Source organism: Homarus americanus, unplaced genomic scaffold, assembly GCF_018991925.1.
Source record: "Homarus americanus isolate GMGI-L3 unplaced genomic scaffold, GMGI_Hamer_2.0 scaffold55493, whole genome shotgun sequence".
Classification (NCBI taxonomy): Eukaryota; Metazoa; Arthropoda; class Malacostraca; order Decapoda; family Nephropidae; genus Homarus; species Homarus americanus.
In genome coordinates, this window is record NW_024755094.1 from 14,868 (window position 1) to 30,000 (window position 15,133).

General features: G+C 37.5%; 1 protein-coding gene across 1 annotated transcript in view; it reads right to left on the reverse strand.

The window, feature by feature from the left end:
• Positions 1–275: 275 nt before the first annotated feature.
• Positions 276–15,133, reverse strand: part of LOC121856424 (UDP-N-acetylglucosamine--dolichyl-phosphate N-acetylglucosaminephosphotransferase-like) — a 19,472-nt gene continuing 4,614 nt past the window's right edge. The window contains exon 2 of the mRNA XM_042352022.1: positions 276–396. Within this exon, the coding sequence (XP_042207956.1) occupies positions 276–396 (121 nt within the window). The remainder of the gene's footprint in view (positions 397–15,133) is intronic.

The window sequence follows — 15,133 nt, forward strand, 5'->3', positions numbered from 1 at the left end:
ATGAGTTTAAGCCTGTGTAATCAAGAATGCGTGAGGCACGTTGTGCGACAACCTCAAAAATAAACTACCTGAGCAAGAGCCAGCATGTGGCTTCTCCTTCTCCCATTAAATCATGTAAGATACCACACTGGGTTTGAAGGATTCCAGCTAATGAAGATACAGGGGTATAAATGTACTTCATATTAAGTTTCGCTGACACCAGCCTGGTGACTCTTAAAAGGAATCATCTATGGAAACTATGAGTGTAAAACAAAAGACATCATGATCTTACTGACCTATATTAAGTGTAAGACCGATCCACTGTGAAGCGGTACAACAACTGTTGTTGAACCCAAGTTGATGTAGTATACCATTAACAGTGGCAGTGATGCAAGAGTGGGAAGTACCAGCTTGTATCTGTGGAGGATAATTCTCAGTGAATGAACTGCATTACCAATACACTTACCGTATTATGGCAGGGATTATTTAGGAAAAACACTTTTGTGTGTAGTAATATCTCCGTTGGCGAACCCTCAACCCAGAACTCTCGATAGGCAGAATGAAATTTTCTCGGGAAAATCATTCCCAAGCCAGATTTTTCCGTAAAATCCGGCTTTGTGAAAAATTTTCAAAATTTTCTGGAAATTTTTGAAAATTTTCTGGTACCTGAAAAATTCTGAGGATGAGGGATATTTTTCTGGTGCGAGATGATGTAATGGGCAATTTCTGGAACTTCTGAGAAAATTTTTCCATTACCGAAAAATTCCGGGATGAGGATTTTTTCGGCATTGATTGTCGTCTGTTACGGAAATCACTCATTTCGGAAGTGCTCTACCAATTGTTCGGCTTCTCGAAGATCACTGTATTTTCCTCCTTTATATTTTTCTTAATATATACAGAACAGTAAACTGTACTCTGCATTTCTGGCGTTTTGTTTACGTTTGGTCATTTAATTACGCGGTAAATTTGGTCATTTACGGGCTGGAGGTCCAGGCGAGCCGCGCATTTTATTCACCCGGTCCATTCTCGACCATACACAGGAAGCGGCGCGGATATGGATCGCAGTACAGTATGTCGCTGTTGCGTTATCGCTGACGTCATATGGCGTATCGGACTGTGATTGGGCCACTTACCTTACCTCCCTCTGCCGCTAGCTGTGATTGGTCTAATGTTATATGGCGTGGCCTGACAAGGGAGAGCTACTGACCCAGCAGCGTCAGTCTCATTGTTCTCAGTCGCCAGATACTGTTCTCTCTTGTACCGCTAATCTGTTCAACAATGGCATCCACTGGACCCCACCACCCCCACAAAAACCTTGATTTACCTGGACCCAGCCCCCCAAGCCCAAGAAGATACGGCGTGCCCTAAGTTACGAGTTAAGTGCAAGATCGTAGCAAGAAAGTTAGTTCTCGTGGTGCTGAAGAAAAAGACATCCAGAAATTTATGTAAATCTACCCAAAAATACAGTTGAAAATTTTTACATTATTAAAATGTACTATGTACTACAATTTTTATCTCTTGTGCAAAATATATGACATTTATATTCAAATTAATCACTATCTTATAAGAATTCCAGCAAGGTAAATTATATTTTCCCATGTCACTTCTATGACATTTTATAAGCAAAAACAAAAACTCAATCTAAAGGACATAAATAAACAAATAAATACTTCACCAGACCCGGACCCAACTGTCAAACATGACACCCTCACCTCCCCTTCACCCTCCCTCTCGCCTCCAGGTTTGGTGTTTTGACTTAGTTTTTATTTTATATAATATTACAGAGTAGAGTTAGGAGAATATAATTTGCATTGCTGGAATCCTTGCAAGACAGTGAATAATTTGAATAAAAAATCATATATTTTACTGAAATAAAAATTAATCAGGAGTTCTAGTGTATATGTCGTCTATATATAGCTGCTCCCCAACTTATGACCTACTCGACTTACGACCACCGCACTGACCGTCCTCCAGTCGTACCAAAATTTTGACAAATTACATATTTTCAGGCCCCTAACGTCAGTACACAGACAAAATTTTCGTTTGTAATTCACTTTAAAATGGCTGGCAAGCAGTTTGAGTTTTGTGATGCCAAGAAGAAAAAGGAGCACCCATTTTAGATTTTCTATGTATTATTTAGCATTTTCGACTTACGACCATTTTGACTTATGACCTGGATTTGGGTCCTTAACCCCATTGTAAGTCAGAGTAGCTGTACAGTCATGCGCCGGTTAAGGTCCTAGATACGTTCTTGGAAACATGACGTTAACCGAAATGGACGTTGTCCGATCATCACAGAAACTTTGTATTTATACTTACGTGTATGTGGAATACTATATACGTACACATACACATTTACTCCTGAATCACTGCTATAATGTGATACAGGTGATTAATATCTCTTGTGCAAAATACATGATTTTTATTAAAATTATTCACTGTTTTACAAGGATTCCAGCAATGCCGGGCAGATGGGGGAGAGAGGGGTGAGCGAGCGAGGGGGGCATGGGGAGGGAGGTAGTACGTTAGTTGGCCCAGGTCTAACCAAGTATATTTATCAGTTCTTAGGTGACTAAGCTTTCTATAAAAAGCCAGTGAAATGACCTGGGTGAATATAATTAACATTGCTGATTCTTGAAACATACTGATTAATTTGAATATAAACATGTTATAATTTGCACTAGACAAAACAATTTTAGTACCATAATCAAATTAGTACATGTGCACTCCAGCTTTGCACTAAGGTCATTTATTGCTATTACGCTTTTTTAGTATGGTGTGTGCATGTAAATGGATGAAAATAAATTAAGAAATCTATGTAAATCTACCCAAAATACAGTTGAAAAACTTTTTATAAAATGTACTACAGTACTGTACACTAATGTACAACAATTTTATCTTGAGCAAAATATATGACGTCATGTTCAAATTATTGACTGTCTTGCAAGGATTCCAGCAATGCAAATTATAATCTCCTAACTTTAGTCTGAGATATTATATAAGATAGAAAATGTAAGCCTAAAACCCTGGCTGAGGGAGGGAGCCAGCCACCCAGCGTAGGGTGGGGGGTTGAGGTGATAAGTTTGGGCGAAGGTCTGTGTTTATTTAACAGTCCTACTAAGCTTCTCATTTTAAAATGCCAGTGATATGACCTAGGAGAATATAATTAACATTGCTGGGATTCTTGTAAGATACTGATTTATTTGAATATAAAACATGTTGTAATTCGACTAGACATAACAATTTTAGTACCATAATCAAATTAGTACATGTGCACTCCAGCTTTGCACTAAGGTCATTTATTTCTTTTACGCTTTTTTAGCATGGTTTGTGCATGTAAATGGGTGAAAATAAATGAAGAAATTGTTGTAAATCTACCAAAAATACAGTTGAAAAACATTTAATAAAATGTACTACAGTCGGCCCTTAACATATGCTGGTTAGCATACACGGATTTGCAAATACGCGGGATTGCCCCGGGCTGAGGAATATTCTGTACATTGAAGTAATTGAAGTACATTCAAACGCTAGCCATTCAACTCTCAAGACGCTGCAATCAACACGGACACCACCCGCTTCCGCAACCTCAAACACACACGCATAGCTTCCCGCTCTCACTAAGTCAGTCTCGCTGTAACCACGCTAGGTTGACATCAGCATTGTAGTTGCAAAAATATTAAATTTCCGTGAATGTATTATATCAAGCACAGTATGAATAGAATATCACTAATATAAGAGTATTTTAACCGAAAACTACTAAAAAAGGAGTAACATCTTGAACATCGAAGGTTAGGTAAAGTCTTTTGTTTTCATGTAGTTTATCCTAATTTCATAATTGAAATGCATTACGCTAGACTACATTATTTTGATTTCCTTCAAAAGATGTTACCGTAATCGCTTTTCGAATGGTTTTCAGATCAAAAAACTGTTGTATTACAATAATATTCTATCCTAATTCACTTGTGATGCAACAGTTTTTTAACTGAAAACCATTCAAAAAGTGATTACAGTAACATCTTTTGAACGAAAGAAAGCGAAAGTCATTGTTTTCGTCATGATTTTATCCCACCTTCCACTGTAATACGTACGTCATTTCAGCAAAAATATTACATTTCCGTGAATGTAGTATATCAAGCACAGTATGAATAGAATATCATTGTAATATAACAGTATTTTAACAGAAAACTAATAAAAAAACGAGTAACACCTCTTGAACATCGTAAAGTCTTTTGTTTTCGTCATGTATTTTATCCTATTTTACATTAAAATACAGTGATTTCTGCTATAACGCGTGTTTTGATAACGCGAATTTGCTCTAACGCGATTTATGAATTAGGAACGATATTTGTATAACGCGAACGCTTGTTTGCTATAACGCGATTTTTGCTTACTATTTCTCCAATTTTTTGGTACTGTATTAACTGTGAATATAGTAAAGAAGAATATCAACAAGAAGCGTTCTGGTGATAGAATTCCCGGTGATGATCGTAAAAGAAAGGATATAACACTTGAAGAGAAGCTCGATTTTATCAACCTCAAAATCACCCTTCTCCCCCATCAAGTAAAATTACATTTACTGTATGATTTCATTATTAGATATGAATGTAACATTTATTTAGACTGTGCTGTCCTTTGTGTTATGCTAACTACTAAATTTTTTCGATTTCGAGTAATCTGCACCTAACCCTATTTTCTCCATAAGCCCTGTTATTTCTATTACGCGATTTTCTATAACACGATATTTTACAAGAACACAATTATCGCGTTATAGCAGAACTACCTGTACATCACGTTTCAGCAAAACTACTATTTATTTCTGAGAATATATTCATTCAGGCACAGTTTAGGTAAAATATACATGTGCTGTAACATTTTTTTAATTGAAAACGATTCGAAAAACACGTACCCTCTAGCCCTATTCAAGGAGAAGACTGGGAGGAGCTGTTTGGTGCTTAAGACGATGACAAGGAAAATGATTTTGATGGATTTTAATGAAAATATTCAGAAAGACCCTGGCACTGTCAAGGAAAGTGGCTGCTGAAGGCTTCCAGGACATGGCAGAGGATGAGATTAGGGAGCTAATTGAAGAGCACAAAACTGAGCTGACCGAGGAGGATCTACAGGAGTTAGTAGACTCAGGCAAGGAAGGAGGAAGCGAAAGGGAAAGAGGATGAAGAAGAGCACCAAGAAATGACGTTGGAGAAGTTGGGGGAGATGACCAGGAATATTGAGGCACTGAAAAACCTGGCCTATAGTATGGACCCCTCCATGGTGCGTGCCCTGAAATTCATGCGAGGGATGGATGACGTTTTTGCTCCATACAAAAACATCATGGAAGAAATGAAAAGAAAGACGACAACTCCCCATCACCATGTTCTTTGATCACCGAAGGAGAGATTTAACACCATCAATCACTGGCGGCAGTGAGGAAGCAGCTGAATCAACCGTCGCCCCCACTTCACCACCAGTTATGGAATTAAGTGACGATGAGCCCGATGACCCCCGTCCTGTCGCCGAGGATAGGTACGGTACAGTAAAGTGAAATTTTTATCTCTTTTTTTTAATAGCTTTTCTTGCCATGTTTATTGTTTGTAAAAATGCACAGCACAGTACAGTACAGTACTGTACATAGGAAGTGGAGGTGCAGTTATTCACAAAACATTTGTGTTTGTTGTCGGCAGTAGTGACGGTGAGGAGGTGGAGAAGGCAGAGGAGGGAGCGGAGGGAGGGAGTTGGGAGGAGTGGTGACCTTGGACGCGGGAGCAGGGACGAGTGGAGATGCCAGCCAGTACATTACGGGTGTATTAATTGTTTTTATAGCTATTTTTGCATTTTAATATTAAATACTGTACATTACGTTTCAACAAAACTACCATTTATTTCTGAGAACATGGAAATGTAATATTTTTGCTGAAATGATGTACGTATTACAGTGGAAAGTGGGATAAAATTGTGACGAAAGCAATGACTTTCTCTTTCTTTCGTTCAAAAGATGTTACCGTAATCGCTTTTCGAATGGTTTTCAGGAGTGGGATTACAAGGCTAATGATAGGATAGAATATTATTGTAATACAGTACGAGTACAACAGTTTTTTAACTGAAAATCATTCAAAAAGCGATTACGGTAAAATCTTTTGAATAATGAAAGAGAGCGAAAGTCATTGTTTTCGTCATGATTTTATCGCAATTTCCACTGTAATATGTACATCATTCCAGCAAAAATATTATATTTCCATATTTATTTCTGAGAATACGTATATTCATTCAGTCACAGTTAAGGTAAAATATACTTGTGATGTAATATTTCAATGAAAATACGGTATCGTAGTTTTCTTTTGTTTCAAATTTAATTAACAAAGATTGATGTTTCAAATGTAATGAACAAAAATTTAAGTACAGTATCTATAAATAAACTTTAATAAATGAATACTTTATGTTTTACATCGTCCTGTGCTACCATACCAAGGATTTGGCTACTTTGGGCTTGCTATGATGACGCAAGAGATCTGCCCTGGCAACTGTACCGACACTCACAGCTGGTGGTGCGTTGGTGCATCGTTTCCTTTGTTTACTGGTAGTTACTGGTAAATATTTTTCAACCTAACGAAACTATTACCCGTTTAGAGGTCGACCCCCAATTTTTTGCCAAATAATTTGGTCTTAAAAACTCGAACTACACACAGGTATATACGGTAAATAAGGGCATTGGGGGCCAGGGTTTTTTTTGGGGGGGGGGGCCAGCAAAAATACGGAGATTTTTAACATCCACGGTTATCAGTGTTACGTAACCCCGGCGTATGTTAAGGGCCGGCTGTACAGTATTGTACACTAATGTACTACATTTTTTAAATCTTTAGCAAAATATATGACGCCTATGTTCAAATTAATCTCTTTCTTGCAAGGATTTCAGCAATGCAAATTATATTATCCTAACATTAGTCTGAGATATTATATAAAATAAACATAAAGAAATCACCAATCTTTTGTCTGGGAACACAGGGAGGGAGGTAGCCAGCCGAGCGTGAGGTGAGGTGACAGAGTGTCTTTATTTATTTGAGATAAGATTTGACAGTTGGCGCTGAAGGCCTGCCTGGGTGATTATTTATCATTACTTAAGAGTAACTAAGCTCTTCTCATAATTTGCCACCCAAACCACCTGGGCGAATATAACTTACATAGCTTGGATTCCTGTAAGATTGTAATTTATTTGAATACCTGTATAAACCAGCTATATTTGCAGTAGACATAACAATTTTAGTACCGTAATCATTTAGTACATGTACAATACAGGTTTGCACTTAGGTCCATTGTTACTGTACAATATTAACTAAATTCACTAGATAACGTACGCCTGGCAGCACAATCTATAAGAATACGCGATGCATACGTGACTGTGCTCGCTCTAGGGTCATTTAGGTTCGCTACGTCCCATTATTTGAATGTTTTTTTTTTTCAATTTAAATTTTAATTGTTTATTCCTTGATAGAGGAAGCAGGATCCTAGTGTTGTCACTTGGTACCCCTGTACCATAACACCAGAAGCAACTGGCCAATGTCACATGTATATACAGTACAGTACAGTCATCCCTTGGTTATCGCGCCTAATTGGGACCCCGCCAATAACGAAAGTACAGAACCTATGGGATTTATTCTAATTGGTTCCAGGCACCCAAGACCCAACCCCAAGTTTCCCATTTTACGACCATTTAGACCCACTAAATATACAATCATGCGCCGGTTAATGTCCTAGAACATGTTCTTGGAAACGTAACGTTAACCGAAATGGACGTTGTCCGATCATCATATAAACTTTTTATTTATACTTGTACTTACGTGTATGTGGAATACTATATACGTACATATACACTTTTACTCTTAAATCACTACTGTAATGTGATACAGGTGATTAATTTTTATCACTTGTGCAAAATACATGACGTTTATATTAAAATTATTCACTGTTTTACAAGGATTCCAGCACCGTTGGGCAGTTGGGGGAGAGGGAGGGAAGGAAGGAGGGAGGGAGCGAGTGAGGGGGCTTGGGAGGAGGGGAGGTAGTACGTTTAAAAGTTGGCACCGGCCCAAGGCCTAACGCGTGTACCTGTATATTTATCAGTTCTTAAGTGACTAAGCTTCTCTCTTATAAAAAGCCAGTGACATGACCTGGGTGAATATAATTAACATTGCTGGGATTCTTGAAACATACTGATTAATTTGAATTTAAACATGCTATAATTTGCACTAGACATAACAATTTTAGTACCGTAATCAAATTAGTACATGTGCACTCCAGCTTTGCACTAAGGTCATTTATTTATTTTACGTTTCTTTTAGTATGGTGTGTGCATGTAAATGGATGAAAATCAATGAAGAAATTTATGTAAATCTACCCAAAAAATACAGTTGAAAAACTTTTTATAAAATGTACTACAGTATTGTACACTAATGTACTACATTTTTTATATCTTGAACAAAATAAATGACGCTTAGGTTCAAATTAATCTCTGTCTTGCAAGGATTTCAGCAATGCAAATTATATTATCCTAACTTTAGTCTGAGATATTATATAAAATAAACATAAAGAAATCACCAGGGTGGGAAGAGGGGGCGGGAGGTGAGGTGACAGAATGTCTGGCGTTTGTTTATTTATTTATTTGAGATAAGATTTGACAGTTGGCGCTGAAGGCCTGCCTGCGTGTTTATTTATCATTACTTAAGAGTGACTAAGCTCTTCTCATAATTTGCCACCCAAACGACCTGGGTGAATATAACTTACATTGGAGGAATTCTTGTAAGATAGTAATTTATTTGAATACCTGTATAAACAAGCTATATTTGCAATAGACATAACAATTTTAGTACCGTAATCATTTAGTACATGTACAATACAGGTTTGCACTTAGGTCCATTGTTACTGTACAATATTGACTAAATTCACGAGATAACGTACGCCTAGCAGCACAATCTATAAGAATACGCGATGCATAATGCGGATCAGTGCCGCTTGATAAGTATATACAGTGCAGTACAGTCATCCCTGGTTATAGCGCCTAATTGGGAACCCGCCGATAACGAAGTACAGAACCTATGGGATTTATTCTAATTGGTTCAGGCACCCAAGACCCAATCCCAAGTTTCCCATTTTACCATTTTATACCCACTAAATATATATAATGTTATGGTAAATATCATAAACACACATAGGCATGGCTAGGTTTATTACAAAGTGATGAAAAGGGAATTTAATACTGTAGTCCACAAAACATGCAGCTATGCTTTTTTATTTGGTCCCCGTCTATACGAGTCCGTTTTCCTCACATGAGGACGCCTGAGTCCTCCTGCTTCTTAATCTTAGAGTGCACCAGAAACTTTACTATTTTTAGTAATGCCACAGAATTTGAATACAATCCCAATTGCAACTGGGGTTGCAATTGTTGAGGCAACTAGATATGTCTGATTACAGCAAATGTGTTATTGTCAATTTGTAGGTGAAAGATTTTATCCTCAATAGATGTAGGTTAACATTTCACCTGTAGGCAAATGCTTAAAAAAAAAGCCTAAGTAAGGAAGCATATTCCTTAACACATAATATCTGACCAGTATGGGGAGGATCATCATGTCTCCGTCAGGGGGTCGTGGAGGGTTGTCCAGCAGGCGGCGCGGATTTTTTTTTTTAGGGGGGACGGATGTATATGCCATCGGATGTTTCGTCGGACGGTTAACTGTATGTATGTATGTATGTATGTATGTGTGTGTGTGTATATATGTATGTATGTATGTATGTATGTATGTATGTATGTATGTATGTATGTATGTATGTATGTATGTATGTATATATATATATATATATATATATATATATATATACACACAGAACCAGACTTTACTACTGCTTCGACCATTTACCGTCGGGACTTCACACGCCAGATTTTTATTAATTTTTTTTTTTTTTTTTTTTTTCTTCAAATGACACACGATTTTCTATACCGAAACGTTTCCAGTTAATGTAGTCTCCATGTATAATTAGAAAATTATGGGGGCCCATGTGCATTCAGCTGACTACATTAGTAAGTGCTCAGTCACACTGTAACCATTCCTTATTATTATTACTTTCACTGTACTGTATCCATTCCTCATTATTCATTACTTTTACTGTACTGTATTTCATTGTAGATTATTTATTAAAAAAAAAAAAAAATTTATCTATGTCGGACTTACGACCATGTCGGACTTACGACCTATTTAGTCCCTAACCCCGTCATAAGCGTGGGTCTATCTGTATATATATACCGGATATCTCGGCCTATAAGGCGTCAAGTATAAGACGGCCCCCCAAATTTCCATTTAAAAGTAGTTGAGCTCTATTCGCTGTATAAGACCAGTACCCCAAATGTGACACTTACCCACTGCCCAGTAGTCCTTTACCAACCATCCTTGGTTTTAAAATAAGGCCAATTCACTGCAAGTAATGTCATCAAATGTTACCGCTGGTGTAGTGAAAACTAGTAACGTCAACAGGCGTCTGCTATTTACATTAACTGGAACTAATGTCTGTGTCGATAAAATTTTTCCATTTACTTGAAATATATATATATATATATATATATATATATATATATATATATTATATATATATATATATATATATATATATATATATATATATATATATATATATATATATATATATATATATATATATATATATATATATATATATATATATATATATATATATATATATATATATATATATATTTTAAGTTAAGTTAATAGGCGGATCCTAAAGATATTTCCTATGAGGTTTACCTATAATTGAGAATGCTATGCATAGCTCCTTTCCTATGAAGCTGAATGAATCTGGACTATTTCGCCTGGCATGAATATTGTTGTACGCGACCCACAACAAAGCGTCAGGCGCCATCTTTGTCATTGTAGCCAGTGCACCACTGTTATTGAAATTTCGTCTTTGATGTATTACATTATTTGTATAACTATTTTGTTATACAAGTATACAATTGTAACAATGAGTTAAAGCCAGGTAGAAAGCTAATAACCCTTGAAACTAATTAAGAAATTATAAAAAACGTGAGAATGGAAAACTTAGTGATGAATATGGGATGGCTAAATCGACTATATGTCGATTTTGAAGAATAAAGAGTTAAAAACTGTGCAAGTGGCAAGGAATCTTTAGACTTAGCAAAGCAAAGTGTAATGTGATTGAAGAGATGGAAAATTTACTCTTAGTGTGGATAAAGGAGAAAGAAATGGCAGGTGAGTAACAGTAGAAGCTATAATTTGTAGAAGGCCAGACAAATGTTTGAGGACAAAAAGACTCCCAGTGGAAGTGATAGTGATGTGCCAGTGTTTAGGGGTACCTGCATGCTGAATAACACTAAGGTAAGATAAAGTACCATATTTTTACATTTCCACAGAATTTTTTCAGTGTTAGGTGGTTGTATTTGGGGCCTGGAACGGATTAATCCTATAACGAACGAATGCTATAACAGATGCTATATGAACGAGGTTCTGGAACCAATTCGTTAGTTATAGCCTTATAACATATGTAATCTTCATATCAGAGTGCCTCGTTATTGTGGCGTACTTTATAGCGTAAAACTCACGCCCTCCTCGTCCTTATTATTGGTAACAGTGTATACTTGTCCAACCATGCCTCCCTCATTTAGCTTCCTTTCTGGCTGCGTTGTTTTGAGAATGCTTGTTTAGAAAGTCTTGCGTGTGATAAGGGTTTCCTGCATGTGCTTGCATGAAAAAGTGTCCTAGTGTGTCACCGTTAGCTCCGTGAAATGTACTCGTGTTAAGTGGTATGTAGCGAATTTTTCTAGAAATATGTTCAGTGTACTTCGCGTGATTTTTCAATCATCCCCCGTCTGTGACATTCTCTCAGTAGCCCAAAGTGCGGATTTTTGATTGTTAGGTCTAAGTGTTGAGCCGTAAAGTGTGTTTCAGTGATGGCAGTGTGCGGCGCTGCTGTGCACCAGCTAACATGTCTTTTAACCTCATCACCTCCTGTGTCCTATCCTCCCTCACCCCCTGCTGCCTTCCTCCCATCCCCTGCCCCGCAAAGCCCCGGCCCCTAGCCCGATCAGCCACGCCCCAGGCTCCTCCCCCCACCGCCAGCTTTCGCTACCCGCCCGCCTCCTACCACTCCGCCTCCACCACGCCCTGCCTCACCCTCCGCCTCACCAGTTTCGCCTCACCACTGCCCGCCTCCCCTTCCCCTCTCTGCCTCTGCCCCACTCCCCAGCTCCACCCGTTCTAGCCTCACCTGCCTCACCCCGGCTCGCCTCTACCGCCCACTACCGCTCCGCCTCTCGCTCCGCCTCACCGCCCGCCTCCACCACTTCTCGCACCGTCAGTGAAGCCGCAATCCCCATATGTTTTAACCGTGAGTTATGCTTGGTGGTGGTTAGTGTTACTTTTATGTGCGATAATTACAGAGCTTTACTCAGTGTGTTTTTTATGCTAGTATGATTTGTAATGTACTTTCTTTGGCGTAGTGATAAATAATATTCAATGAGCAGAGCTTCACTCCCCGACCCAGCCCTAATGAGAAATTGTCGTGTGAAACTATGAATTGCCAAACGTGGCCGTAGCAATGTAAAATAAATGTTGTTTTTCTTTATGGATACTTCCAACTAATCCATCATCCCTTCCGGATTATTTTATACCTTTGCCCATACATGCATACATACTGTACATACATACATGCATACATACATACATGCATGTACATACATACATACATACATACATGCATACATACATACATACATACATACACATACATACATACATACATACATACATACATACATACATACATACATACATACATACATACATACATACATACATACATACATACATATGTATATATATATATATATATATATATATATATATATATATATATATATATATATATATATATATATATATATATATATATATACAACAAAATATGTGTGCAAAAAATAAATGTTAAATGAATTATTTTATGGTTGCGTTAGAGATGCGATTGCTGGTCACTTCAGACACAAAGGCAGACTATAAATAGCCCACATCTCTCTTTCTTACAGCTGCCAATGGGAGGCGTCTTGTGGTCGTTGATATTTATTTTCATTGTCTGTTATCATGTATCAAAATAATATTACAAAATTGTGTGGTAGTAGGCAGCTACCAAACGGGTGAATACTACGCCTGGGAAGATATTGGAAGCATAATGTGTTTGTCTAATGGTAGACCCTCGCGCCATAGCGTAATCTGAGGTATGAGCCAGTGGGTTCAGCGCTGACTTTCTGCCTCATTTTACACAATTGCAGTTTGAATTATTCACTCTAACTTTGACAACACAACATACATGCAAGTATATTATTTCTCACTTTTGATCTTTTTTACTTTTTGTATTGTTATAGTTAGTTACTTAAATAAGGCCAATTCACTTCTAATTAATGGCATCAAATGTTACCAGCTGGTGTAGTGTAAACACTAGCATCTTGGCATCTGTATTTAACTGTCAATAGTTTCAGAATGTGCAGTCATTGCTGAATATTCATATGCATCATTTAATTAATTTATTTATAGAAGTATTGTGTCAATGCATCTGCGTCCTGCATTACTGACCTGCACAGCTAATGCTTTAGGCTTCGCGGTCACTTTCCCTTTCTTGTCTCCTCACTGGCAAATGGGGGGGGCGTGGGGAGGGGTGTGTGATGATAGCTGTGTTTATTACAGGGGTATAATTCTCTTTTACGGTATGTTAGACAGGTTTATAATACATTTTTATTATTTTAATATACCGGTAATCTTAATTTGAATCCAGCTTGCCAAACGTAAGTTTCAGTATAAAATAATTAGTGGTAAGACCTTGTGAGTGGCTTACGATGTTTCCATCACCACTCTTGACACACTAAACCACAATATTTAAGAGGTAAGAATTTTATACTTGGTGGTTTAGACGACCCCCTAACTTTGGGCAGATTTTTTTAATGTTCAAATTCCGTCTTATAAGCCGAGATATACGGTACATATTTTGAAAAAATTTAAAGAAATAATTGACCTAATGGCAAATATATAAAGGGAATACCTGTATTCTACATTTATTCGCACACGAGTCAGCTGGCTCAGTGAGGGAGTGGGAGAAGAGCACCTGAGTGTAAGGGGTGGGGAACGTTGCTCGGGAATTGGGGTCCCAACTGGTCTCCATTACTATGGTGAAGCATGGAGTGTATGCAAATGACGACTATATTAAGCTTTCATTTGACTTTTATTTACTGATTTGGCAATACAGTATTTTTTGTTGTAACTTACAATATTTTTTTTATTCATCACATTTCCTGGTACTGTGTATATTTTTTTAAGACAACTATGGCTACAGGAGGAAAATACTACACACAAGAGTTTTTTCCAAAATAATCCATGCCATAAAATACGGTACTTGTACTGTATTTTTGGTGTTTTTTATTTCATTATTCAAACTTTTTAACCCTTTTGTGCATAATGACGCGATTCGCGTCATATTCATGATAAGACCAACTTCATGGTGACCTAAATTAAGTCACCAAACCTTAAAAAATTTGCCAAAAATTAAGTTTTCTACAGAATTGCGTCAAAATTTGATGCGTCATAGTAGCAAGTAAGTTCTATCAAATAAACTAATTGGCAACTCTCGAGGCGCATAGCAAGGGAAGACTGATACAATAAATACACAGTATTATCTCGGCAGTCAGACTGTGAGTGTGAGTTGCATCCATTTAAATTTCCATAACTCCGTGCGGGCTGCCTCAACTCCTGGATCACAGTGTTGACCCTACTCCTTGAAATAATTTATTTTTAAGTGTTATAGAAGTGAAGTGATGGTTGTGTAATGTAATATTTTTTTCAAATTTACAGGGAAAGTGTTTAGTTTAAAAGCCGTCACCTCGTTATAGTCAAAGGTGGGTAGTTGTGCCACAACTTGGCCGCAGCTTTTTTGGTTGCGCTTGCAGATGTGCCACACATTTTTCCAGAGAGTTGAAACTGGTTGCAGTGCAATTTTTACAAGCATTTTCAAGTGCAATGCGCAAAATTTTTCGGCAATATTGAAAATTGGAATAAGACCACAAACGGGCATCCCTAGAGCCGCGCATTTC